The 25,155-nt window shown below is 53.8% G+C and overlaps 1 protein-coding gene across 1 annotated transcript; it reads right to left on the reverse strand.

Moving 5' to 3' along the window:
• Positions 1 to 1,086: 1,086 nt before the first annotated feature.
• Espl1 (extra spindle pole bodies like 1, separase) lies at positions 1,087 to 24,906 on the reverse strand. Its single transcript, XM_021643489.2, has 31 exons — positions 24,794 to 24,906; positions 24,519 to 24,608; positions 22,540 to 23,595; positions 22,257 to 22,361; positions 21,844 to 21,955; positions 20,292 to 20,428; positions 19,157 to 19,350; positions 18,189 to 18,428; positions 17,863 to 18,007; positions 17,629 to 17,767; positions 17,298 to 17,437; positions 14,418 to 14,552; positions 12,823 to 12,942; positions 11,604 to 11,775; positions 11,171 to 11,299; positions 10,892 to 11,048; positions 10,211 to 10,320; positions 8,502 to 9,490; positions 7,860 to 8,232; positions 7,514 to 7,636; positions 6,101 to 6,314; positions 5,827 to 6,017; positions 5,247 to 5,374; positions 5,029 to 5,151; positions 2,948 to 3,103; positions 2,707 to 2,877; positions 2,485 to 2,589; positions 2,204 to 2,319; positions 1,987 to 2,070; positions 1,697 to 1,861; positions 1,087 to 1,459 (listed from the first exon to the last, which is right to left on the reverse strand). Exons 2-31 carry the CDS (start codon positions 24,597 to 24,599, stop codon positions 1,252 to 1,254), a joined length of 6,318 nt encoding a protein of 2,105 aa, XP_021499164.1. The 5' UTR covers positions 24,600 to 24,608; positions 24,794 to 24,906; the 3' UTR covers positions 1,087 to 1,251.
• Between the last annotated feature and the right edge of the window lie 249 nt (positions 24,907 to 25,155).

The following is a 25,155-nucleotide window of genomic DNA, read 5'->3' on the forward strand; positions in this document are numbered from 1 at the left end:
AGATGATCACAGGCCAAAACTAAAAGTATTTATAAGTCATATTGAAGGTACAGTAGACCCTGAAGCAGATATGGCAACTTTACCAAAATCTTGGCCTCTGGTTGGCCTTTTCAGGAGGTAAATATGCAGTTTCTGGGGATTGGAGCTTTATCCCTTTCCCCAGCAAAACAAAGTGTGAGCGAGCTCAAAGGTATGGGGCCAGGTCAAATAGATAAAGCTAAATGTGCCTAATACAGCCATGAATTTGAGGATGTGACTTGTTGCAGCAATAGAAACACAGATAAACATTCCTTCAATCTAGAAATAAATGATAAAATAAAAAATGCATCTGAGAAAATACTGAAAGGTGTTATCAAGAACAATCAATGAGTCCAGGACAGCCAGGTCTACTCAGAGAGACCCTGTCTCAAGAAAAAAAGTCAGTGACTGTCCAGGTTGTCCAGGGTCTTTCAAATGTTTCAACCACCCCAAACGACCCTGTCTCAGAAAAAGGGGGGAGGTATAAAAGGGTTAAGTTCTACAACCTTAGAAACAAGTTAAGGCCAAGCCTTTTCAAGGTAAGATCTCACTACATAGGCCCTCCTGAAACTCACTCTGTAGACCAGGCTGGCCTTGAACTCAGAGATCCACCTGCGTCTGCCTCCAAGTGCTGGGATCACTGGTGTGCCACCACACCCAGCTGAAGCTTTTATTATTGTCATTATTGGGAGCTGGCGGTCTGAAGAAAGTCCCATTATAAGCAACCATTTCTAAAATCGCTGAGGAAAGACGCAAAGGCAATGGAGGCTTTAAAACCGGCCTCAGCACCTTTCCCCTATCTCCGATTTTGCTTTTCTTTTTTTTTTTTTTGAGACAGGGTCTCGCTAGGTGGCCCTGGATGGCCTGCAACTCAACAGTAAAGACTAGGCTTGAACTCAGAGATCAGCGGTGGCTTCTTGACGGTCCTCTGTTCAGGACCACCCAACTCTGTCCTGTGCTTTTGTCTTTCCTCCCAAAGTTTTCAAATTCTCAACTCCTGGAGCTCCTCCCATCTGCTTAATATTCACACAGCAGGAACGAGGCGGGAACTTTCAGGTCTTTAGATGCTTTTGGATTTTCACAAAATGAGGCTTGGTATATCTTTATTAAGGTCATATTAAAAGAAAATATTTCATACAAAACACCAGGAAAAAATCACTTTAAAATTCTAAATAGTTAAAACTAAGTTTGGAGGTAGACAGTCACACAGCTTCTACCACAGGTAAGACAGCTTCAAGGTGCTTGCAGAGAGACGGGCAGGCCATAGGCGATGGGTGCAGCCCCAATGAGAAACTTAAGTCGGGGCGCCTGGCGGGCCTGGCTGACGTAGCAGAGAAGGGGGGCCCCCGGGCCTGCTCGGAGCCAGCCCTGCAGCAGAGCCTCTGTGTACCGGTCAATGTCTCTGTCGGTCACATCCCAGAGGTTGCCTAGGAACAAGGGGCTTGGAAGAAAGCATGAAGAAGTGCAAAGTAAGGGCTCTGGAACAAAAACACGGGGACACACTATTGGTGCAGATGAGCAAAGGCCGGAAGCAGTGAGGGGCTACCGCCCTCGGCTTATGTTCTAGGAGGGCCCAGGACAGGAGCAAAGGGGCACTCAGGGCTCCGACCTGGGGAGGAGCCTGAAGATGGGGCACGACCTCTACCGCCCCAAGAGCAGGACAAGCCCTTTGCCTTACCAGCCGGCCATGATGTACTTGAGCACGATGCCAGCTCCCTCCAGGTTTCCATGCACAGCGAGGGCCGCGCTGCTGCAGCCAAACAGCAGGGCCACTGCCCGGCAGCTGAGGCGCAGGACAGCCTGCCCATCAAGGAAGCGGGCACCAGCTCCATGCCCTGCATAGCTAAGGCAGAGGGAAGTGAGGCTGGCAGCGACTTATCAGTTTTCAGAGCTCTAAAATGCCACAGCAATGGTAATGATACCCTCCTCCAGAGTGCCCCCTCCCTACCTCCCCGCCCAAACACTCACACGTATAAGTCCCGCTCTGTCAGGGCAGCCTGCACCTGCTCAAGGCTTGGCACTTCCCCAATCACTCCTTTCCAGCCAGCTTCACTGCAAGGGAAAGCCTGGAGTTGGCCCTCGGCAGACACCATGTAGCAAAGAGGGCAGAGGAACAGCTGACAGAAATGAGCCGCACACATGGGCCTCTGCACGGCCTCTACCCTTCCCCACCCTCATCCCTGACCTGCTGAAACTGGCTCGGAACCTCTCCTCTGTGCTTGACAGGTTGCTGTGGGGGTTTAGGACATAGAAGGCATTCTGTGGATCAACACCGTGGCTCAGCACCGACGAAGCCCCAGCCTGCAGGGCAAGCACTGGCAATCAGGGTTATGGTCAGTCCAGGAGGCCCAGCCCCAGTGTACTCTAAGCCCCTTCCCATAACGGCCACTCCCACCATCCCAGGGCTTCAGCCTTCTTTCTTTAGGCTTTACTCAGCTGCCAGGCACCCCCGGGCCCCGCTCCCACCTCTTTAGTGATGGAGTAGCTGAGTAGGAAGCGGAAGGAGGGCAGCCGGGTGACAGGCAGTGCTCGGAGGACGGGCATGCTCTCCCATGGCAGCTTCTGCAGGTCCTGGGAGAAAAGCATTTCCAAGGTTGCTATCCCCAGCCACTAAGTGAAAATGACCTAGAGGGGAGCTCACTAGTGCTCATCGCCCTCTGGACACTGCTCTGGGCTGAAGTTCTGTACCTTGTCTAACACCAATACAAGGTGCTGATTTCCCGGGGCCGCCTGGCTCTGCACCCGCTCTACCGCCTCGCTCAGGAGCACTCGGGCACGCTCTGGCTGGGCTGGGCACAGCCCATAGGCCAAGGCCTGAACATCCTGGCTGCTGAGGGTTCTGGCACTGCTAAGAATGACCTAGGGAGAACAGTGGTTAGTGGCTAAGGCCGGGAGAGGAGCCACCTTCCCCTTCATTTCCGTGACTCACTTTGAGGAGCGTGCAGTCAGGGTACTCCCAGCCACAGTCCCGCAGCAGCTCTTGTAGCCGGGAGGCCTCCTGAGCAGGGCCAGGCTCCGAACTGCAGGGCAGCAGCAGGCCCCTCCAGCAGCCCAGCACGCTCTCCTCCAGGGAGGTGATGAGGTCCTAGGGCAGGGACAGAGCTTTCGGTTAGACAGAAAATCATCAGTCTTAGAAGACCTGTGTCTTTTAATTTTCTGAGTCACCAAAGATCGTGAGATCACTATGGCACTGACAAACATGAACAGGTGGGCAGTGGGCTTAAACCCTTCCGTGAATCTTTTGTTGTTCTCTTTCTCTTTCATTCTTTTTTTTTCTTCTTCTTTGAGATGGCTTCTCCAGGCAGCACTGGCTATCCTAGAACTCACTACATAGACCAGGCTAGCCTCAAACTCACGGGATCCACTTGTCCCGAGTGCTAGGATGAAAAGTGCACTACCACACCTAGTTTTTTTTCTTTTGAGAGAATCCCACACTGCAGCCCAGACTGGCCTTGAGCTGTTCTGTTTCAGCCTTCCCACAGACTGCAGGCTTGCGTCACCGTCCTCAGATCTTCAGTGTGGGAATAAGGTGTAAGTCAAATGCTAATTTCCGTATCCACATAACTGGCTACAATCTTTGTTCTGCGCTCTCCTGTCCCAATGTTGTGTAAACACTGTCCCCCAATTGTCCCCTGATATAACAATGAAGCAACCTAGAGCCGGGGTCACCGAGCAGGGGAGAGAACAGGGCTGGATATGTCCTGGCAGCCAGGGAGGGAGCAGGAGACTGAGCCATGAGCAGAGGCCCAGGAGAGAGGACGGAGAGTCAGCTGGAGAGGAGTGACAAAAAGTGCAAGCATCTCTGGGATTTTGGCACAGAGGAAGCCGGAGTGGCTTTGAGGGTTAAGAACAGAGTAATAACTGCTCAGTTACTGTGCTGTGAAGCTGTAAACAAAAAACTTTAATATCTCAATCATGTGCGTGATAGCCAGGTCAAGAGGGAAACTGAGAAACAGTTTTATACAAAGGAACTATAACACTTTGTTGAAATAGGATTTTATATTTCCCAGGCTAGCTTCCTATGTAGGAAAAGTGATTTTGAAGCTGGGCGTTGTGGCTCATCATGCCTTTAATCCCAGTGCCTGGGAGGCGGCAGATCTCTCAGAAGGAGGCCAGCCTGGTCTACAGAGTAAGTTCCGGAAAGCCAGGGCCACACACACAACACACACAACCTATCTCAAAACAACAACAAAACAAAAACAGAAAAACGAAAAAGAGATTGTGAACTTCTGGTCCTCCGGCCACTTCTCCTGAGTGCTAGGTCACAAGCTTGTACAACCATACATAACTTTTGCTGTTCTGGGGCTCAAACTGAACACAGGGGTCGTCCTACATGCTAAGCAAACATTCCGCCAACTAAGCTACACTCTAGCCTTGTTCATGGACAGGGAGAGGGAGGGCAGGCGGGCGGGGTTGTCCCCAGGCTAGCCTCTAACTTGCTTTGTAGCTGAGGATAACATCAACTCCCACCTTCCTGCCTCTCCAGGGCTAGGATCACAGGATGTGGCTGCGACACAGCAGCATGTCTGGAGCTCTTTTTTTTTTAAATTGCCCCTCAAGTCGGGACTAGTGATGAATGCCTTTAATATCAGCACTCAGGGAGACAGAGGCAGAGGCAGAGGCAGAGGTAGAGGCAGAGGCAGAGGCAGAGGCAGAGGCAGAGGCAGAGGCAGAGGCAGAGGCAGCTGGATTGCGTTAAGTTTGAGGGCAGCCTGGTCTACAGTCCAGGACAGCCAAGGCTACAGAGAGAAACCCTGTCTTAAGAACCAAATTAAATTAAATTAGATTCCCCCTCAAATGAGCTCACTTCCATCTATTTTGTACTTTTGAGACTGTAGCCAGGCTACCTTTGAACCTGAGACAACCCTCTTGCCCAGCCTGGGCAGCACTGGGAGATTGGCACGAGCAGCTGTGCAGGTCCTAATTCTTCAGGAAGGAGCCTGAAGTAGCTCAACACTGATCGGACCTCCACTAGGAAGAGGCTGCCCCTCCCCACCCGGGAGCACACACCTCCATCCTCTGATCCAGTGCCAGCCGCCCCGTCCACCATGCTCGTTTCTCAGTACAGCTGCTGTTTTCTTTCTGGTCCTTCTGGATGGCATCAAACTCTCTGAGCACTGAGCTTAGTGGGAACTGCGGGAGATGAAGAGTTTAGGACATCTGGCTTATCCAGCTCGGGTACTGAGCCCGCCTGTGGCCAACACCAGCCCTTGGAATGAGAACCCCACCTTATTTTGGGCGGTGGGGATCTTGACGGTAACTGGGGGGTTGTCCTTTTCCAGTCGGGTCAGTAGGAGAGTGTTGCTCAGCGTTCCAGGCTGGAGGGTGGCCAGGGCCAACACGCAGACAGTGACCCCTAAATCACACAAAAGACACATCCAGAATCACACTACCTTTCTGCAGGCGCTTGCAGGCCTGCCTCTCCGGAGCCCCTCAACTCCGACGGAGTTTGTGAACAGAGTTCACGGTGAGCCCTCTTTCCCCTATAGCTCCCTGGGAACAGGCAGCTGGTACTTCTGTGTACCCCTCACAGCAGTTAGCAAAGGTTCCACATCATCTGCTGCTGTTTCATTTCTCACATCTGGACTGATGTGAGAAAAAGACGTTAATACATAAAAAGGCTTGACAGAGGGCATGTGGTACATGCTAAATCTCGGCACCCAGAAGGCTGACGAAGGAGCATTTTGAGTTTCAGACCAGCCAAGGCCAGTGTATCAGAAAGAAGAAACCCAGCATGGCTAACCGACTCATCTACCCAGCTCTTCAGCTAGACACAGAAGAGAGACCCGGCAGAAGCACGTGCCGTACCACTGGGGAGCTGAGCCAGGCGCTCCTGGAAATCGTCCTTCTCTGCCTGGGGGAAGCAGCCAGATCCCCAAGTCCTGAAGGAAAAGAGGCGCTGGATGCGGGCCAGGGGGACACTCCCTGGCCTCTCCTTCAGGTCCAGCCCCTGGAGGCGCTCTGCTAGTTCAGGAGCTCCTTGCTGCTTCTGGGCCTTGCTGTGGGAACACAAGCAGGAATGAGTCCGTCTCGAGGGTCAGGAACCTGAGGAGTCTGCCCAGTCCCCCACCTGAGCGCTCACCTGAGCTGTCGGTGCAGGTGGGTGAGCAGCTGGTGACGGCACGTGATGGAGACGGACTCAGCGACGAGGAACGCAGTGGCACAGGGATCCCGCTGGCCCAGACACAAGGCCAAGAAGCGGCAGAGGTGGGCGTAGAGGCCGCTGGGCGGGCAGTGACTGACAGCGCGGAAAGCAACGCTCAGCGAGTCGGAGATGGACTCCAGGGTAGAGAGATCTGAACAAGACAGTCAGGGCGGCTACTAAGACCAACAGCCCACTTGGTAATGAACGGGACCCCCGAGGAGCCCTCGCCTCACCCCAGAGAAGAGCAGCTACTGCTTAGCGGCCATGTGCCAAGAGGGCTGGCGGCTCCTATCGGGCAGCCCCGCACCCTATCCTCCCTGAAGCCCAATGGGAGGCAGCAAAAGTTCTATACAAAATGCAGAATTCAACCAGGCGCAGAGACTCTAGGAAGCCAGAACTACAGACAGACTGGGAGACGCACTGATTGCCTAGCCTGTCACGCCAGCGCTTAGAGACTGAGCTCCAGACCGGCTGGCGACAGTGACCCTGTCTCAGAACGAGGGGAAACTAAAAAGCTGATGTGTCCGTGTCTTCCTAGCATTGGTTGGCAGACAAGCCTGCACCAAACAGCAAAGTCCAGGCCAGCATAGGCTATTAGACCTTGTCTCAAAAACTGAAACCAAACTGTTTTCAAAGCTGGGCTCTGGGGTGTAGTTGGTACATGGTAGGTAATCTCAGCACATGGGAGGCTGAGGCAGGAAGACTGGGAGTTCAAGGCTTGCCTGAGCTACATATGCCTGCATCTCAAAAACAAAACAAGGGTTCTCATAGAGCTGGCTCAGCAGGTCAAAGTTCCCTCTGACCTCCACATGTATGCAAATGTCACTTTCCCAAAGAAGTAAAAAGCTGGGCCTTTAATCCCAGTACAAATCCCCCTGGAGGCAAAGGCCAGGAGGTCTCTGAATTTGAAGACAGCGTGGCCTACATAATAAATCCCAGGCCTATTCAGACCCTGTCTGAAGAGATGGTTCAGCTGTTGCGCTGTGCAAGCCTCAGCCAGGCTCAGCAGCCTGTCTCCCAGCTGAGGAGGCGGAAACAAGGGGCCCTCTGGCTGCAGCCACTCCAGCTCATCAGCGAGCTCCAGGCTCAAAAGCCAAGGTGGAGAAAGTGAGCAAGGGGACACTAGTGTCAATCTCCAGCCTCCGCATGTACACCACGAGTGTGCCACACACACAGGAACACACACACACACACAAAGCCGGATGTGACCCTAGAAGCCACCCTGGACTACATGAGACTAAGTTTCAAGGGAAATTTCTTCAAGAGTTTGCCTCCCCCAAACGGGCAGATATCAAGAGACCCAGCTCAGCCGTCTCTAGGAAACCTAACCTCAGGGGTCAGCGTACTCACCAATGGGCACAGGGACTGAAAGGGGCCGCAGCCAAGGTCGAGGGTCACTAGCGGGCTCCTTGTCCGGGTACAGGACAGAATGCTCTGCCTTGCTGGAGTCCCGTCTCAACACCTCCCGTTCTCCTGTGGGGAGAGCAGGGCCCGCAGCTGGAGCCTTCCCACCCGGGGAGCGGGCACGCCCGTCTCCCAGTGCCCCGGCCCCAGCCTCTCTCCTCTTCTACAACTCCCCCAGGGCCAGTGAAGGGCTTCTCCTGCGGGCCCGGTACTATCACTGCTTTCCTGTTGTGTTTGTGCCGGGGACACAGACTTCAGAACACACACCTGCTGCTCCCCCTTGAAGCCCTACCTGCAGCGCCGTCTTCCCCATCAGAACCCCTGAGAATCTCAAAGCTCATTTCCAGCCGGCTGTCCGTCAGATTCTCTTCAGGGATGGCTCTCATGACCTCAGGTCCCACGCTGGCCCGGACACAGACGGATGTCTTGGCAGTCTCTTCTTCACAACGTCTTGGTACCTCCTTCTTGGCCCGCCGACTCCTCCCACTGATCCCACTGACACTTGACCGTCCAGGGCCACTACCTGTGCCAACTGCTGCGTCTGTCTTCAAGCCAGGACCCTTCCTCATCTGGCCCCGGCCCCGGGTCCCTCGTCTTCTCACTTCCTCCACAGGTTGTGGTTCGGCTACAAGGTCTTCCAGGTCGCTGTCATCACTGAAGCTCACCTGTGACCAGGACAGGGAGGGACAAGAGACTTGAGGCAACACCTCCCAACAGCAGGTAGCTGCCCTAGCAGCCTGGGAAGACCTCCCACACTGTGCCTGCCTCTCTCAAAGCCCCACACTAACTCGGTTGGGAAGGAGACAGAGAGAGCAAAGATGGAGATGCCTAGGGAAAGGCGCCACCAAGCGAAGGATGATGTGGTAGGTACCTGCGGGCAGATGGGCACTCGCTATGCTGAAGCCACTCCCACCTAGACATAGCCCCTCCTTACCCTGAGGCGAGTCTGCGCCCTCCTATGTACTCTGGGAGCCAAGGGAGCGTCAGGCTTGCTCTTCGTGGGGTGGACTTCTTCAAATATGGTGAAAGGGACCCGAGCACTCGCTGGCCTAGCCCGGCCTGGGGGCTTCGGGGTACAAGGTGGCCCTTCCTCCTCCAAGACTCTCTGGGCACTGTTGTGGAGGGGTGGCGGGGCAGAGGCTGCCTGCCGGAGCCCTCGTCCAGAGCATTTCTGTCTCCGAGTCTTAGAGGGCTCTACGACTTTGGGACTTTTTATTAATGGTGGCTGCCAGCCCCAAGTGCTTGCAAAAAGCTGGGTACCACAGCAGCTGAAGCTGGCCAGCTTCGCAAGGGCCTGAACCAAGAGCAGGCTGGCTTGCCAGAACTCCAAGCATTGTATCCGTGCTGCCACGAACTTCAGCCCCAAAGTCAGGACCTTCCCCAGGCTCTTTTCAGAGGTCTGATTCAGGTGTTCCAGTGCCAAGTGTGTGTACACTTGGGCCATGATCTCATCGAAGAGGCTTGGCGTGGAAGAGGGGGGTGCTGTGTGTCTCAGAGAGGCCTGAAGTCTCTGTGTGAAGCGCCTGGTGGCTGCAGGGCAGCCCTTCAGCACGAGCTGCAGCAGCTCCAGACCCTGGGCCTTATGGCCCGTGGCCAGCCTCAGTCCTGCAGTGACTAACACCCAGCGCAGACAGACGGCTGAGAGGCCAGGGCTGGCACACAGCGAGCAGTCGCAGCTGGAGGAGTGGGACAGAAAGCCAGGCTTGGGTGGCGGCTTGGTCTTCAGGACTGGGGAGGAGTTTGCAGAGGGCTGGATGGGGCCGGGCTCCCTGGGCACAGTGGCCACCAGCTCCAGGGCAGGGCCTCTCAGGAAGGGTTCCTCCTCTGGCAGCAGTGGAAAACAGGGTACTTGAGCCCTCTGCTTCCCCTTCTGCATATACACCTTCTTCACAGAGTCTGGGCGCTGGGTCACTGCAGCAAACTCTAGGGAGAGGGCAGATCAAATATTACCAGGCTGAGCTGGGCGCACGCCTGTGAATCCAGCACTTGGGGAGGCAGGTGGATCTCTGAGTTTCCACCATGTGGGTTCAAGCTGCTGGCCTTGACAGCAAGCATCTTTATCCACTGAGCCATCTTTGAGCCCTGAAACAATTATTTTTGTTTGGTTGTTTTTTGAGACAGGGTCTGATTTGGACTTGGCTGGCCTGGAATTCATACAATCCTGGAATGGTGGAATTAAAGGCACGTGGACCCACACCCAGCCCTTAAATAGAAAGGCAGCAGGGTGTGCTGGCACATTCCTTTAGTCTCAGCATCAAGGAGACAGAGTCAAAAGCCAGCCTGGTTACTCGGTGAGTTCAGGCTGGCAGGACTACACAGGAAGACCTTGTCTCAACAACAAACAAACAAAGAAACAAACAAAAACACAAGAAAAGCCAAAGGGGGGAGGCAGAGGCAGGTGGATCTCTCCAAGTTGAGGCCAGCCTGGTCTACAAAGAAGTACAGGACAGCCAGGGCTACACAGAGAAACCCTGGCTCAGAAAATTAAAAACAACAAAAGATGCTCTGAAGAAGGACACTATCAGTCTGGCCTGACAGGGGTCACTGTCACCCAACACCCGTGTGGAGGCAGCCAAACCTTCACATGTGTGGCAGGCTGTCACACGCAGTCCCTGCCAGGCTGGGAGGGAAGCAGCAGCTCACCTGTGGAGGACTCCAGCAGGAATAGAACCTGCTGCAGGTCTGACTCACAGAGGTCACTGTCGCTGCGAGCCAGCTCCAGCTCAGCCTTCAGGACAAGGAAGAGGGCACACCTGGTGAGAACAGATGAGAACCAGTCAGCAGAGTGCTGTTTCCTGGAGCCTCTCCTTTCCCCTCCCAGCCCAGCCGTCAGCACCATCCCGAGTCTCTGGTGAAAACCACAGGCTCCTCGGGTCCCAAGCTTCCTAAGGCTGCGACCCTTAGGAAGTGGTAGTATGCTATTGTGACCCCAGCCAGAAAATTCTTCTCATTGCTACTTCTGAACAGTAACTGTGCTACTACCATGCATAGTGACGTAACTATCTGTTATGCCGCCCCTCTGAAAAGGTCACTCCACGCCAAAGAACACCCTTGCTGTAGAAAGTCTCATCCCAAATCACCCTTCAGGTGACTGCCAGCTGTATTCCTGCCCGGCTCCCACAGGCTGAGGATGAGGGAAGGGCGGTCCTTTACAGACTTACAGGCATCTCAGCTCTAACCCTGACTAACTCAGCATTTCCTATTTAGACATGGGGTGTCTTCCCCGACCAAGCTCTCTAGACAGAGCAGAGGGTTTCTGCAACCACTGGGGAACCACACCCAAAAGCACATGGCAGGAGCTGGCCCTGGCATCCTGCCACTTACTGGCGAGGTATCTGCAACTTGGTCGTGAGTTTCAGGGCCTCCAAACAGAAGGCTTTGGCCTCGCTCACACTCCCCAGGCGGCCCAGGCGGCTGACCAGCTTCTCTGAGCAGCTCAGCACCTCTGTTAGAACCTGCCACTTCTGCACTAAATTTTCACCTGTAGCAAATGAAAGACAAGACGTCAATGCAGAGCCACAGCTAGATACTATGGAGACAAAACGGCTCATCCTGTCTCTTGTGTCCAGTCCCACAGCGCCCTGCAGTCCCTGCCAGCCTCACCGAAGTCCAGGAAGGTTGACTCAACAGTGGTCTTCTGGGTAGAGAGCACGTCGCTGCCCATCAGCAAGATGACAATGCTGCGCAGCAGCTTGTGGGCGTCCAGCAGGGCCGTCTCTGGGGTCTGCCAGCCTGAGATGGGGGAGGGAAGACACTGCAACAGCAGGCGCAGCACCTCCAAACACAAGGCACTCATTCCCGTCTGCACTGAAGGCCAACCAATCACAGCACTCTTTCCCTCTGAGGTCCCCTGGCTGCCCTTAGAATTCCTTTTCCCTTAATATTCCAAGGAGTTACTGGTTAGCGACAGAGGAGGCATATGGGGTGAAACCTGTTCGCGACCACAGGCAGGTCTGTTCTAGACAGACAGCCTTCTATGCTGGGCAGCAGACCTACCGGGACCACCAGCCAAGAAAGCCACCAGCCCCTCCTTCACCTTGATCCCAGAGCTGCTCGCGCAGGGCACTTGGGAGGACGTTGGCCGAGAGGCTGAGATACAAAGCCAGGACTTGCAGGGCCTGGACGCGCAGCAAGTACCAAGCCTTGGATGACTTCTGCAGGGCAGGGTCCCCAAGGACAGAAAGCAACAGAGAAACACCCTCGGGCACCTGAGAGAGGAGAAGCCAGAGAGAAAAGCCAGGTAAGCTTGAGATGGCCCTAGAAGCCTGCAGTGCAAATCTCTGCCTTTAGAAGTGGAAAAACAACAAGCCGAAAACAAACTAACTCCTAGACAAAGCAGAGCTTGATGGGAAGAGGACAGGAGATGCACAGCTGAGGTGCTTCCTAGAGAGGCTCCAGGGCCTCCCCAAGCTTCCTCTTCCTTTTTGGGATAATCAGCTGGAGCTGCCTTCAAATCTGACTTCCTTCAGCCTCAGTGTGAGGACTGCAGCAAATGGCTGCCAGCTCAGCCTGTCTTCCCAGCTTCTGATCTCCTTATGTGTTCTGCCACAGCAGAAACTGGCAAAGAAAGAAATTAATAACTCTACTACCACGTGAGGAAATTTATACTGCTTTTCTGGGGCCTGAACATTCTGCATGCCTCTAGAAGAGTCTCAGAGCACAGACAAGTACCATAAAAACCCTAAAGATATCTGAGGTCCTCAGCCTTCAGGAAGTAAGTGAGAAGAGAGGGAGAATGCAGCTCAGTGGCAGAGTACTTGTAAGGCGTGCAGAGGCCCTGTGAGTCCACAGCACCACAAACCACCCGCCCATCAAACAAAAAAGGGGGAGCTGGGGAGTGGCTCACGCATGAAGACGGTGCATGGACACAGCCACCTGATTGCCAGAGTCCACACATCCAGAATCCAGCACTTGAAAGGCAACGGCTCAGGCTCCGAGAAGCGGGTCCTCAACCTTCCTAATTCTGAGACCCTTTAATTCCTTATGTTGTGGTGATGCCCAGCAATAAAACTGTTTTTGTTGCTACTTCAGAACCGTAATTTTGCTACTGTTATGAACTGTAACGAAAATACCTGTGGTTTTCAGTGGTCTTAGGTGACCCCTATAAAAGAAGGGTCCTTCAACCCCAAAAGGGGTCACAACCCACAGGTTGCGAACCACCCTCTAGAGGACGCTGACTCATTGGACCAGCTATACAGGCAGGCTCTGGGTTCAGCCGAGTCCCCGTCTATAGTGCCATGGGCAGTGGGACTCACCTTCTGGCAAGCCCAGCAGAGCTGACTTCGAAGCAGAGCACAGGTCAGGGAAAGGAGCTGGCACACGTCAGTAGTCTGGTCGAGACTCTTCAGGCTTGATTCTGCTGCTTCCAAGTATGACTAAAAGAGGCAGGCGGACAGACGACGCCACCAGCATGCTGGTTAGACTCTTCAATCAAAACGCAATGAAGCGCTTGCAGGCAAGGCATTAGATACTGTATTATCTCAAATCTTATAATCTACAAAAGCCATTCACTTGATCCTCAGTTCAGTCAACTACAACACTGGGGGGAAAAGGCTAAAGAACAACAGAGCGACACCCTCACAACACAACAACAGAGCAACCACCTGGGAGAGACAAAAGCTAGCGGCTAGTCACAGAAACCTGAGATGCCCGAGGTCTGTCGTTAAATCTCTGCCTTTAGGAATGAAATGAAAAGCCAGGCAGTGATGTCACACACCTCCCAGCACTCGGGAGGCAGAGACAGCGGATCTCTGAGTTCAAGACCAGCCTGGTCTATAGCGTGAGTCCAGGACAGCCAGGACTACACAGAGGAACCCTGTCTCAAAAAAGAGGGGGAGGGAGGGAGGGAGGGAGGGAGGGGGGGGGAGGGAAATCTGGAGAGGCACACCTTTGGTAAAGGGCCTAACACAACTATAGATAGGGGCACACACTGGAAACAATGCAAGTGGAACATACTGGCTTACAGTTAGGGGAAGAAGTGGCAGGAAAAAGTATGAACCAGAATATAAAAGATGGGGGCTGAAGAGATGGCTCAGAGGTTAAGAGCACTGGCTGCTCTTCCAGAGGTCCTGAGTTCAATTCCCAGCAACTACATGGTGGCTCACAGACATCTCTAGTGAGATCTGCTGCCCTCTTCTGACACACAGGTGTACGTGCGGATAGAGCCCCACATGCATAAAATACGTAAATATATATAAAATAAATATATAAAGATGGGCAACAATGGGGCAACAGAGATGGCTCCGCGGTTAAGGTCTGGCTCCCAGCACCCACATGGAGTAGTTAATAACTGCCTGTAATTCCAGTTCCAAGGAATCCAGTGCCACCTGTGACCTCCGCGGAACACACACAGACAAGCAGGCACACTTATCAATACACTCATTAAAAGTGAATTAAAATCAGGAATAGTATCGTTCTAGTTATCAGAGAAGCCATGGGGTCTGTTAGAAGGATAAGAAGTGATGGCATCTGTGCCAACTGGTGGGATTCAGAAGACAGAATCAAATAGAGGAAGTGGGCTTCAGCATGGCGGCCAAGTTCTTATCTAGTGCGCCTCTAGCCCTCCAACCACCAGTCAGGAAAGAAGACGGGTGGAGGGGAGCTGCAAGTCAGTTGGAAGGAGGACAATGACACACAGAAATGAAGCCAAGTCAAAGCGCCAGGTGGGAAACAGGCTGGTGTGCAGAACCGTGACATCAGTTCCTGTAGCAGGCAGGCAGGAAGCCTCGTTCTAACGTACCACAGCCAGAGCGGCACGAAGCTCTCTCTTTACACCCAACTTCTCAGGGGAAGATGGGCCTTTAATGCCACTTGGCCCCTGCAGCCCCAGACTCAGCAAGCCCGCACTCACCTGGGCATAGCCGGGGCAGCCGAGGCTCAGGAGTTGCTGGGTGAGCTGGCAGGAAGCGCTGACTGCCTTTGCATGGTCCTGCAGTCTCTCACACACAGTCTGGAGGAGCAGGAGGGTCTCCAGAGCCTGCAGGGGCTGGTCAACCAAGAATGACACATTACCCCGATCCTGTAGGGGCCTGTGTTTCCCCTGGTTCCCCAGACCACCGATCAACCACCCCAAGAGACCCACAACCACCTTGCACGCTTTGGGCCTTGTTCTTTGTTTAGGGACAGGGTCTCCCGTGACCCACACTTGTCTTAAACCTGCTATGCAATGCAGACTGGCCATGTGTTGGGTGTTGCTGGCACACACCTTTAGTGCCAGCACTCAGGAGGCTGGCTCACCAGGCTCTACCTCTCAGGTGCCACGACCACGGCCCCTTCCGTTTACATACCCATAATTCCAGCACTGAGGAAGCCAAGGCAAGCCCACAGCTGAGTTACAGGCCAGTCTGGACCACACAGCCAGACCCTATTAAAACTAATTTTAAAAGCTGGGCAAGGTATCTCATGCCTGTAATCCCAGCACTCGGGGAGAGAGAGAGGCAGGCAGATCTCTGTGAGTTCAAAGCCAGCCTGGTTTACAAAGTGAGTCCAGGACAGGAAGGGCTACACAGAGAAACCCTGCTTCAAAACAAAACAAAATAATAATAATAATATAATAATAATGATGATGATGATGGAGGTAACACCTTTAATCTCAGTGTTCAGGAGACAGATAGGTAGATCTGAGTTTAAGGTCAGTTTGATCTACATTGGGATTTCCAGGCAAGCCAGAGACACACAGTAAGACTGTCTCCAAAATAAGTAAATAAATAAGTAGAAAAATGAAAACTAAAAGTGAAAGCAGTTCAGTTAGTAGACCACTGTTTGCCTAGAATTCATAAAGCTCCTGAATTTGATTCCCAGCACCACAAAAATAAATTCAAAGGCCTAGATGCCAACCCCACTGATTGACAGGTGCTACTGCATGTGAGGCACTGTCTCCCGGCATCATCTCTTTTAATCTTCACAGTAATTGTATCTCAGCTGACCAGAGCAGGAAACTAGGTTCACAGAGGTTAGATAACCTGTCCAAGCTGGCAGAAGCGCTCATGCGGTGGGCCTCCAGCCTCCTAGTGCTGGGCCTTCCAAACCAGTTCATCATGATGCTTAGTGCTCTGCCTGCACGCCAGCAGAGGGCGCCAGATCTCACTCTAGGTGGCTGAGAGCCACCAGGTGGTTGTGGGAATGGACTCAGGGCCTGAAGTGTAGTCCTGGCTGTCAGAGAACTCTCTCCTAGAACTTAAGGAGACCCTCCTTCTCTTTTTGAGATTTTCAAACGATTTTGTGTATTTGTGTTTGCCTGGAAACTATGTGGAACCACTTGTGTACAATGCCCACAGAGGCTCTCAGAGGGCATCACAGCAATGAACCTAGTGGTTGTGAGCCATAGGTGCATGCTGGGAATCAGACCCAGGTCCTCCAGAAGAACAGCCGCCGCTCTTAGCTGCTGAGCCACCTCTCCTAACCCAGATCTCAAGGGGAGGAACCCATAAAGGTAGTTCACGCCTGTGACCCCAGCACTTGAAAGGTTGAGGTAGGAGTGTTGCTGTGAGTTTGGTGACAGCTTGGCTACATCCTGAGATTAACGAAGCCTGGACTGTAGCATAAGCCTTGTCTCAAAAAATCAAAAAGGAAGGCTGGAGAGGTGGCTTAGCAGCCAAGACCACTGGCTGCTCTCCAGAAAACAAGTTCAGTCCCAGCCCCTGCCTCACCACTCGTCACCGTCCAGTCCCAGGCGAACCCAACACTCTCCTGACCACTGCTGTACACACCCCACGTGGTGCAGACACACACATGCAAGCCAAGCACACATACGCACAAAATAAAGGTTAAAAACATTCAAAGGAGGAGCCTGGCATGTCGTCACATCCTTTAATCCCAGCACGCAGGAGAGGCAGACAGGGTCTCTGTGAGTTCAAGGTCATCCTGGTCTACAGGACAAGCTCTACACTGCTGGGAGACCATAGTGAGACCTCAGAAAGGGGGTGGGGAAGGGCCGGACGGAAAGATAGTTCAGTCAATTAAGTGCTCGAGAACCTGAGCTTGGATCTTCACTACCTATGTAAATCTAGGCATGCCCTTCCCACCCAAGGGATCAGCTTCAGGCTGGAGAGAGTTAAGGAAGTACCTCTGGTCTACACACATGCATACACACGCGCACACACGCATACACGTGCATGCAACTGGCATATAGCTTAGCGGTAGATTCAAATTCCTACTATGGGGGGGAGTAAAATTACACCTATGTGTTTTTTTCAAGTGTAAAGGTCTGAAAGCATTCATTAATTTTTTTTTTCTTCTTTGTTTATTTTTGAGACAGGGTTTCTCTGTGTAGTTCTGGCTGTCCTGGAACTCACTCTGTATAGACCAGGCTGGCCTTGAACTCAGAAATCCACCTGCCTCTGCCTCCCGAGTGCTGGGATTAAAGGCGTGGGCCACTGTGCCCAGCACCTAGTATTTCTTAAGGCTAACATTCCGCTTACACAGAACATCTTTCCATGTGTTGCTGTGCTGAATGTCAATAATGCCATTAGGTAAATCTCTGCTTCCCTCCTTCTTGTGACACTGGGGACTGAATCAGGACTCTGCATTGCTGGCCAAGTTCTCGGCCACTGAGTTCTAAATGGTGCTGTCCTGTAATTCCTACTCTCCTGCCTCAGCCTCCCCTGTGCTGGCACCACACCTACCTCCTGATAGTTAGGTTGCATGGCTTCTCAGCAAGTGCACAGGGAGGGAGCCGGGTTTCCCGGGTTTCTAGTTTAAGCCTGTGGCGCAAACGCAGCCACCCCATTACCTTTGCCACCAGCTGATAGAGGGCCACCAGGATCTGCAGGGAGGCTGCCGTCTGCTGCAGGCTCCGCACGGCTGGGGCAGACCCCTTCATAAGCACCTCCTTCCACAGGGCCAGCGCTCGGTCCAGGCACTCAGACTGCGCTGGAAACCAGAAGGGGAGCACTTTCTCCACTTGTCCACCCAGAAAGAACTTCTCCAGACCGGAGAAGGCCTTTGTGCCAGCCTCCCTCCTCACCACAGAGGCACGAGCCCAGCCTCTTTTGCACTGTCAGTATTTGTTCCCCTCAGGAAGCCCCAGGAAGCCTATGGCACACTGAGCTTCCTGCCCTCACCGGCATCGGCGGCCAGATTAAAGGCGATGTTACTGTACAGAAAACGATCTTCCTGGAGTTTATCCTCATAGTTCAGGTCATTGACTTCAAACTCCTCCAAGTCACTCGGGGCCTGGGCTCTCCGATCCCGCTCAATACCCTGGTTGGAAAAGAGGAGGGTGAAATAAAAACCAGGACTGGGAGCAGCTCCGTGGGGGCAGCCCAGGACACCCCAGCGTGCTGAGCTCCACGCACTTCCTGCATTTTGGCCTCCAAGGTGCAGATGTGGAGCCACAGCAGGGCCTGGGCTTTGTCATCCTGAAGGCGGTCCTGCTCCTGTGCCTCGGGCCTCACTGACTCTAGAAGCTGCAGGGCCTCCTGGACAGCATCCAAGGCAGAGCTGTGGAAGAGGTACTTCAGTGGCCCCCCATGGACAGTCACAGCACCCTGGGAGAGGCCCCCCAGACAGCCAGTCACACTGCAGCTCCAAGGACCTTCAAATGACAGGAGCCTTCAGCAGCAGTGGGAGACAGCAGTGTTGAGGCAGGAAGGGGAAGAGGCTTCCAGCTTTCCCTCCTCACCAGTTGGTCTGCTGGGCAAAGCTGTGGAAGCACAGCACTTGGGCCAGCTCCAACAAGTGGGTGGCCCGTGCCCAGGCTCCAGCTGCTGTCTCTTCAGGGCTGAGCTCCAGCAGGTCACAGATGACGTTGAAGCGTTCCTGTCCAGTGTCAGCCCGCACTGCTTTGTAGGCCTGCAGCTCCTCCCTCAGCAGCAGGACCTGCGTCTCCGGGGCCCAGGCACTTAGGCTGTCTCGCAGAGTCCTGAAGGCAGAAGAGCACCAGCATGAGGACCCTTGCTGGGGAGACCCAGCCTCGGCCTGGCATTTGCTGTGCCTTTAAAGCTCCAATCAGGCCAAAGCCTCCTGACACAGGGGCTCCACGAGGGATCACATCTAAGCCTGCAGCCCTGTGTGGCCTGGCTTCTGAGCAACTCACTCAGCAAGCCACACCTCGTCCTTCCTCCTTCCTCATCTGGCTTTCTCCAGCCAGTTCCCTTTCCCAAGCTGGTTCCTGACCCCTTGCCTCTCTGTGTTCTGTGGTAGGCTCTTTACTCCAAGGGGTCCAATGACGGATTTCTCTACATCTTCAGGTCTTAAAATACACTTCTCCAAAAAAGACGTGCTTAAATAACCCTCATAAAGTTCCCCCCTTTTAACAGGTCACATATCACCTGTCTTCATGAGAAATACATACACGCATTCAATCACATCTGTCCATGAACAAAAGAACAGCCTCTTACCACTATGCGCACCACACCCAGACTCAGGCACTCATCCCATAGCTGACGGATGGAGGAACCACTGCCTTTCAAGAGTATGGATGGAGGAGGCTGAGCGCAGTGGCCACCGCCTTTAATTCCAGCACTAGGAAGGAAGTTCAAGGCTAGCCTGGTCTACACAGCAAGTGCTAGGACTACAGAGAGATCATGTCAGACTAGAGCCATGTCCTATCCATGGGCAGATGTGAGTGTCCAGCTCCCTCCAACTCACCTCAGCTGCAGCTCCTTGTTTCCTGCCCTGGCTGCATCCATTTTGACGCGAACCCAGTAAGTGACTGGCTCGGCCATGTGCTCCAGGCTGTAGGGTTGCAGAGCTGCCAGCCATAAGGTCACCATCTCACAGCCCTGGGCCTGTCTACCCAGTTTCTTCAGACTCTCCACATGCAGCCGGAAGCACCTATGCAGCTGACCAAAGACAGGACAGAGCTGGAACATAGAGCCGATGAGTGCCGAGCAGGGTGGCACACACACTCAGCACAGGAAGGGGGACAGCGGGTAGCCTCCTGCCTCTCCAGGGCCAGAGAGCTCTGCCTCCCAGTACCCTCCAGTCAACACCCACAGCCTCCCGTGCCTCGCCCCTCACACTGTCTCAGGCTGTCTCGTTGTTACTGAAATGCAGTGTCACTCTTGTCTTCCTTCTCTCTACCTCCTTCCCAGCCGGTTAAACACCAACAGGCCTTGATTTCTTATACCACCCACTTTTTTCTATGGCACCATTTCCTGCCCCGGCTGTCAGAGCAGCCCTACGACCCGGGCTTCTGGCCTTCAGTGTTTCCCACAGTGATGGCAAAGCAATTCAAACGGCAACCTGATACCATGGCTCCATTCACACCCTTCAGCTATCATCCCTTACTGGAGGCAAAACTCAGGGATCTGCACTGCTCATGTCATTTGCCAGACTAGCTTTCACTCTGGTTGTGCAAAGGACCCCCCTGGGGGTGGGGGGGACCCTAAAGTAAGCAGTCACCTGAGCTGAGGGCAAGAATGGGATGTTATTAACGTGAGGTGAGCATTAAAATAGGATGTCCCTGATGTGAGCTATCCTGGAACAGGCGGGAAGCCACAGGTAAAACAGCCATGTAAAGAAAGAAGGCAGGTGTGAGGTGGAGGCAGGTGGATCTCTGTGAGTTCAAGGCCAGACTGGTCTATGTAGCAAATTCGAGGACAGCTGGAGTGACACAGTGAGACACTGTATCAGGAAAAGGGGGAAACAACCAGGGCAGGCAAGGTCATGAGGGAGCACTGCCCAGGCCCGGTGCCCACCCCATTGCGCTGCAGGCATCAAGCCTGGCCCTTTCACATTGCTCCAACTCACCCCCCTCTTTAGCCCTTGCTCTCCCTCCTACCTTCTCAGGAGGCACCTCAGGGCAAGCACCTGACTTTGCCAGGCCCAAGTGTTGACAGACTGGCTCCGAGATGGCACAAGCCTCATTATAGAGCTTGTGACTAAAGAAGCTGTAGGCCAAGTTGCTCGAGTAAGAGGCTACAGGGAGAGAAAGGACAACTGAGTCAGAGTGGCACCATCTCCCCGTCCTGAAGACACTCACCCTGGGGTCAGCTCCTCAGCCTCTGGCTGAGAACACTGTCAAATCAAACCATAGGGAGAGCAAGGGCGGGCACGCTCTCCTCTGGCCCCACGCCAGCTGAGGCCGCTGTGAGGAAACTAAGCCAGCCTGAGTCACACCGACCTCTCATGCCTCTTCCTTCCCCATGACAGTGAAATCCCTTTCGTGTTCGTGAACCTATTGGACCCTCTCCAGCCTACGAGATTCAGCACTGGCTGCTTGCATGCCAGACATGTTCCTTCCTAGACACCATCACGGCTAACATCTTCTTGTTCATGCATACATCCATGCGGTAGACCCTGAAACTCTTAATTCAAATGGTACTTATACTTCTCACCCTTCCTTTTTTTTTTTTTTTTTTTGGTGTTTCACAACAGGGTTTCTCTGTGTAGCCCTGGTTGTCCTAGAACTCATTCTGTAGCCCAGGCTGCCCTCGAACTCAGAGATCCACTGAGTGCTGGGATTAAGGCGTGCACCATCACACCCAGCTGACTTATTCATCCTTACTCTACCTGTGTGGTATCTACAAGGGTCAGGGCATGAGTCCCCCAGAACAGACACTGAGCTGTGAACTGCCATAAGGGTGCTGGAAGTTGAACCCAGGTCTTCTCAGCCATCAGCTGATGCTCTTCATGCTCCTTCCAGCCCCCTAGCCTCCCTTTCTAATCCTGGTCTACTCCTCTCCCGTATTTCAGCACTTGTTAAAAACCTGTATTCATCGTGCTCACAGGCCGCATCCATGTGCAACCTGAAGGGACTTCCTGTGCCGATCCCAGGGATCAAACGCAGGTCCTCAGCCTTGGCAGCGCTGGCTGTGCTGGCTGCACTATCTGCCTTGGCCTCACTTTCGTTTTGAGACAGTGCCCACCTCCCTGAGCCCTGGAATCACAGGGGTGCGCTGCTGCACCTGGATTGTGCATGAATGTTTTGCCTGCATGTATGTGCCAGGGAGGTGGGCAATGGTGGTACATGCCATTAATCCTAGTACTTGGGAGGCAGAGGCAGTGGATCTCTGTGAGTTCAAGGCCAGCCTGGTCTAAAAAGGAAAACTAACAAATATTAAGGCTGTAATGCTGCATTTTAGACATAAACATTTTTATAAAACAAATAACAAACCAAACTGCAAAATATCAGAAAATAACCAAAAAGAACCCTCTGCCCTCATCACGCCCCTCCGAGCATCAGCAGAGTAACCGACCCTTAGGCACGTATCTGTCAGCACCGCCTCAAGCCTTTGGCACTCAGTGGCCGGAAGCATACAGAAGCACTACCCACCAGGCTGATAAGGCATGGCCCTCCCCGAGAACAATGCATCGGAGCCCCCAGCACTAACCAGTCATGCCCAGGTACTCAGCCAGCTCTCCGCCTGTCAGGCCCTCTAAGGCCTCCAGCATCCAGGCAACCGCAGATCTGCAACCGTCCACTAACTGGGCCAGCTCGGCTGCCTGAGGAACAAGGTTCGAGGGTGACAAGAGTCATGTGGGGTCCTCTGGGACCCCCCACCTTGCCCACGCCCGAAACCAAAGCAACCCCAAAGCTGTTCCCTCTCTCTCTGTCATCTTTCTCCCTCTGGACAGGGTCTCTTTACATAGCTGACTGTCCTGGAACTCACTCTGCAGACTGGGCTGGCCTGCCTGCCTCCCAAGTGCTAGGATTAAAGGTGTGCACCACCAGTTTGCCCAAAGCTCCTCTAAGAAGCAGCCTCAGACCCGAGACCATTCCTATTTCTTGATTCCCAGATGGTACCTGGCAGCCTTGGGCAAAGTCATAAACCATCCCAGTGAGGAGGTGAAGAGCCTGGAAGTGCACCTGGAGTAGACACTGCTGCTGCTTGGAGGACGCGTCAGAGACCTGGAAGAGGAAGGAAGGGGTGGCTGGCCTGCAGTCCCTGAAGGCTGGCACAGACCAGAAGAGGCGACCCCGTGCCCTCTCCAAATACAGCAGGATGCGCCTCTAGCCATGGCCCAGGCAGCGGCTTACAGGGATCCACAGAACTCCATCCCCACCCGACGCCAGGTCCTTGACTCACATCTCGAAGCTGCCGGACAACGGAGCAGTATCCCCCAAGAAAAGCAAAGAAGCTCAGGGTGCCGTGGAGCCCACAGTGCCTCTTGGTGCCTCTCTCCAGGACCGAGAGGAAAAACTGACAGCTGTCATACAAGGCCCGGAGCGGGGGCGCGGGGGCTGCCATGCTGTTGTTCAGAATGGCTGCCGCCTTCTTCAGGAGCTGGGCCACTGCCCCGGGGCGCTTCTCGGCAGCGTCCAGCAGCTCGACCGCCACCTGACATAGCTGGAGGCCCGGAGCTACACTGCTGCTCTGCAGGTGACCATGGGCCTTCTCCACCGCTCTGGTTGCCTTGTGGAGGTAGTGGCTCCAGCAGAGCCGACGGCAGTGTTCCAAGGTGAGTTCCAAGAGGCAGAGGGCCCTCTGAGGAGAAAGAGAACCCATAGAGCCACCAGCCCCGCCGACTAAGACTCTGATCACATGCCTAGAGAGCAGGTCATATAGGAAGTCAGCGTCGGCTTCATCTAGCCCACGTCCGCCGGCATCAAACATATGATAGGCAGCCACCACCCTGCAGGCTGTTGGTGAGGCAAAGTGAGGCACCTCACAGGGAGCACTGTCATCCTCCAGGAGCACCAGGAAGCTCAGGGCCTTCAGCCGGGTCAAGAGAGCAGCTCGCCGCTCTGACACGGCCTCGGCTCCCTTCCAAAGCAGAGAGAAACTGCCCCGTGTCACGAGCATATAATCCTGAGGGGCGGCCTCTGGACAGCTCTGTACCAAGCAGGCGTGGAGAGGCTGGGCAAGGCACAGCACGGTGTCCGGGCTTCCCTGAGCCAAGCCATTCCGGAGTAAGATGAAAAGAATGCGCTCCAGATAGAGGGGCGGGCGCTGCGGGGTGGACAGCAAATAACCCTCACAGGCCAGCTCCGCCAGGTCCAGAACAGTCCTCAGGTGCCCAGGGCACTCAAGCTTGGCAGTCAGCTGCTGGTTGCAAGCCCTCAGGACAGCGTCACAGACTTGTCTTCTCTCAGCGTCAGATCGGTTGCTGGGAAGATCAGGTCGAGATTTGGACAGGAACTCCTAGGAAGAGAAAGAGCTAAAGCAGGACGTACAGAAAGAGGTAGAGCAAGCAGAAGAACTAGAAAGAGCTCCGCAGATTCCTACATCTCTCTCCAAGTTAAGGCAAACCACAAGCGTGGAGGCTCAGGCCTCTGTTAAGGCTAAAAGACTGAAAGTTCAAGACCTTCTTGGGCTTGAGTGAGTTCAAGGCCAGCTGGGGAAACTTAGTGAGACGCTATCTCAAAATAAAAAACGGGAAACAGGCCAGGCAGTGGTGGTGTGGGCCTTTAATCCCAGCCCTTAGGAGGCAAGAGTCTGGAGGATCTCTCCGAGCTCAAGGCCAGCCTGGTGTACAGAATGACTTCCAGTACTGCCAGGGTTATATAAGGAAACTCTGTCTCAAAAAACTTTAAGAAGGGCTGGAGAGATGGCCCACACCACCACAGCACTGGCTGCTCTTCCAGAGGACCTGGGTTCAGTTCCCAGCTCCCATGTGGCAGCTCACACCATGTAACCCCAATTCCTGGGGACCTGACACCCTCACACAGACGATAGATACAGGCAAAACACCCATGAAATAAAAATAAATTAATGTAAGGAAAAAAATTCAAAAATTATTATTCTTGTTGTTTTGTTTTTTTGAGACAGGATTCCTCTGTGTAATGGAGCCCTGGATATCCTGGATTCATTCTGTAGACCAGGCTGGCCTCCAACTCAGAGATCCACCTGCCTCTGCCTCCCCAGTGCTGGGATCAAAGGTGTGAGCCACGCCTAGCAAAATAATAATTTTTAAAGTGAAAACAAATATACAGATATGGGTCTCCTGTATGCCTGAGATCCTGGGTTCAATCCCCAGGACAAGAAACAAACAAACCAAATTAAGTAAAAGAAGGAGGAACCACGGGTGATCTCAGAAAACTAGGTTGTCCTGAGCCGGAACGCACCTTCAAGTCAGGCAACAGGTCCTGGGCCCCCTCCTTGCTGCAGAGCAGAGCCGCGAAGTTGACTCCTTTGAAGTTCCTCATGGCAAAAGGCTGGAGAAAAAGAAATGGACTGTCCAAGACTCGGAAAGACCCTGGAGGAAAGGAGGACTGAGGCGGTCGGACCCTGCGGCTGAGGCGGGCAGGGAATGCCCCCGGAGCGCCCTCCCTCCCCGCAGGCCGCCCCGGTCCTCGCTGTCCCGCCTGGGTCCCCAGGTCAGCAAGGGGACGCCATTTACCGGCTTGAGCACGGTCTCCCGAGTCGCTCCGCGCCTCGCCTGGCTCTCGGCCGCCGGCCCCGCAGACCCAGGGCTCCGCTCCGCTCCCGAGCGCCACCAAACACCTCGGCCAACCTTCGTTTTCCGCGCCAGCTCCTCCTTTCAAAAATGCCCAGCGGCCAATCAGCGAGAACGCGTGGCGCAGGCCGGCCGCGTGGCCCTCTGGGAGTTGTAGTTTAAATGCCGCACGGCTTGTCACGTGGACGCTAGCGGGGCGGGGTACCGCCCTGCACCGGAAGAGCTACGGAGCGCCAGCTTTTTTTTTTTTTTTAAGATTTATTTATTTATTTTGACAGCATTCTGCCTGCTTGTGTGCCTGCGCG

This window comes from Meriones unguiculatus, chromosome 8, assembly GCF_030254825.1.
Source record: "Meriones unguiculatus strain TT.TT164.6M chromosome 8, Bangor_MerUng_6.1, whole genome shotgun sequence".
NCBI lineage: Eukaryota > Metazoa > Chordata > Mammalia > Rodentia > Muridae > Meriones > Meriones unguiculatus.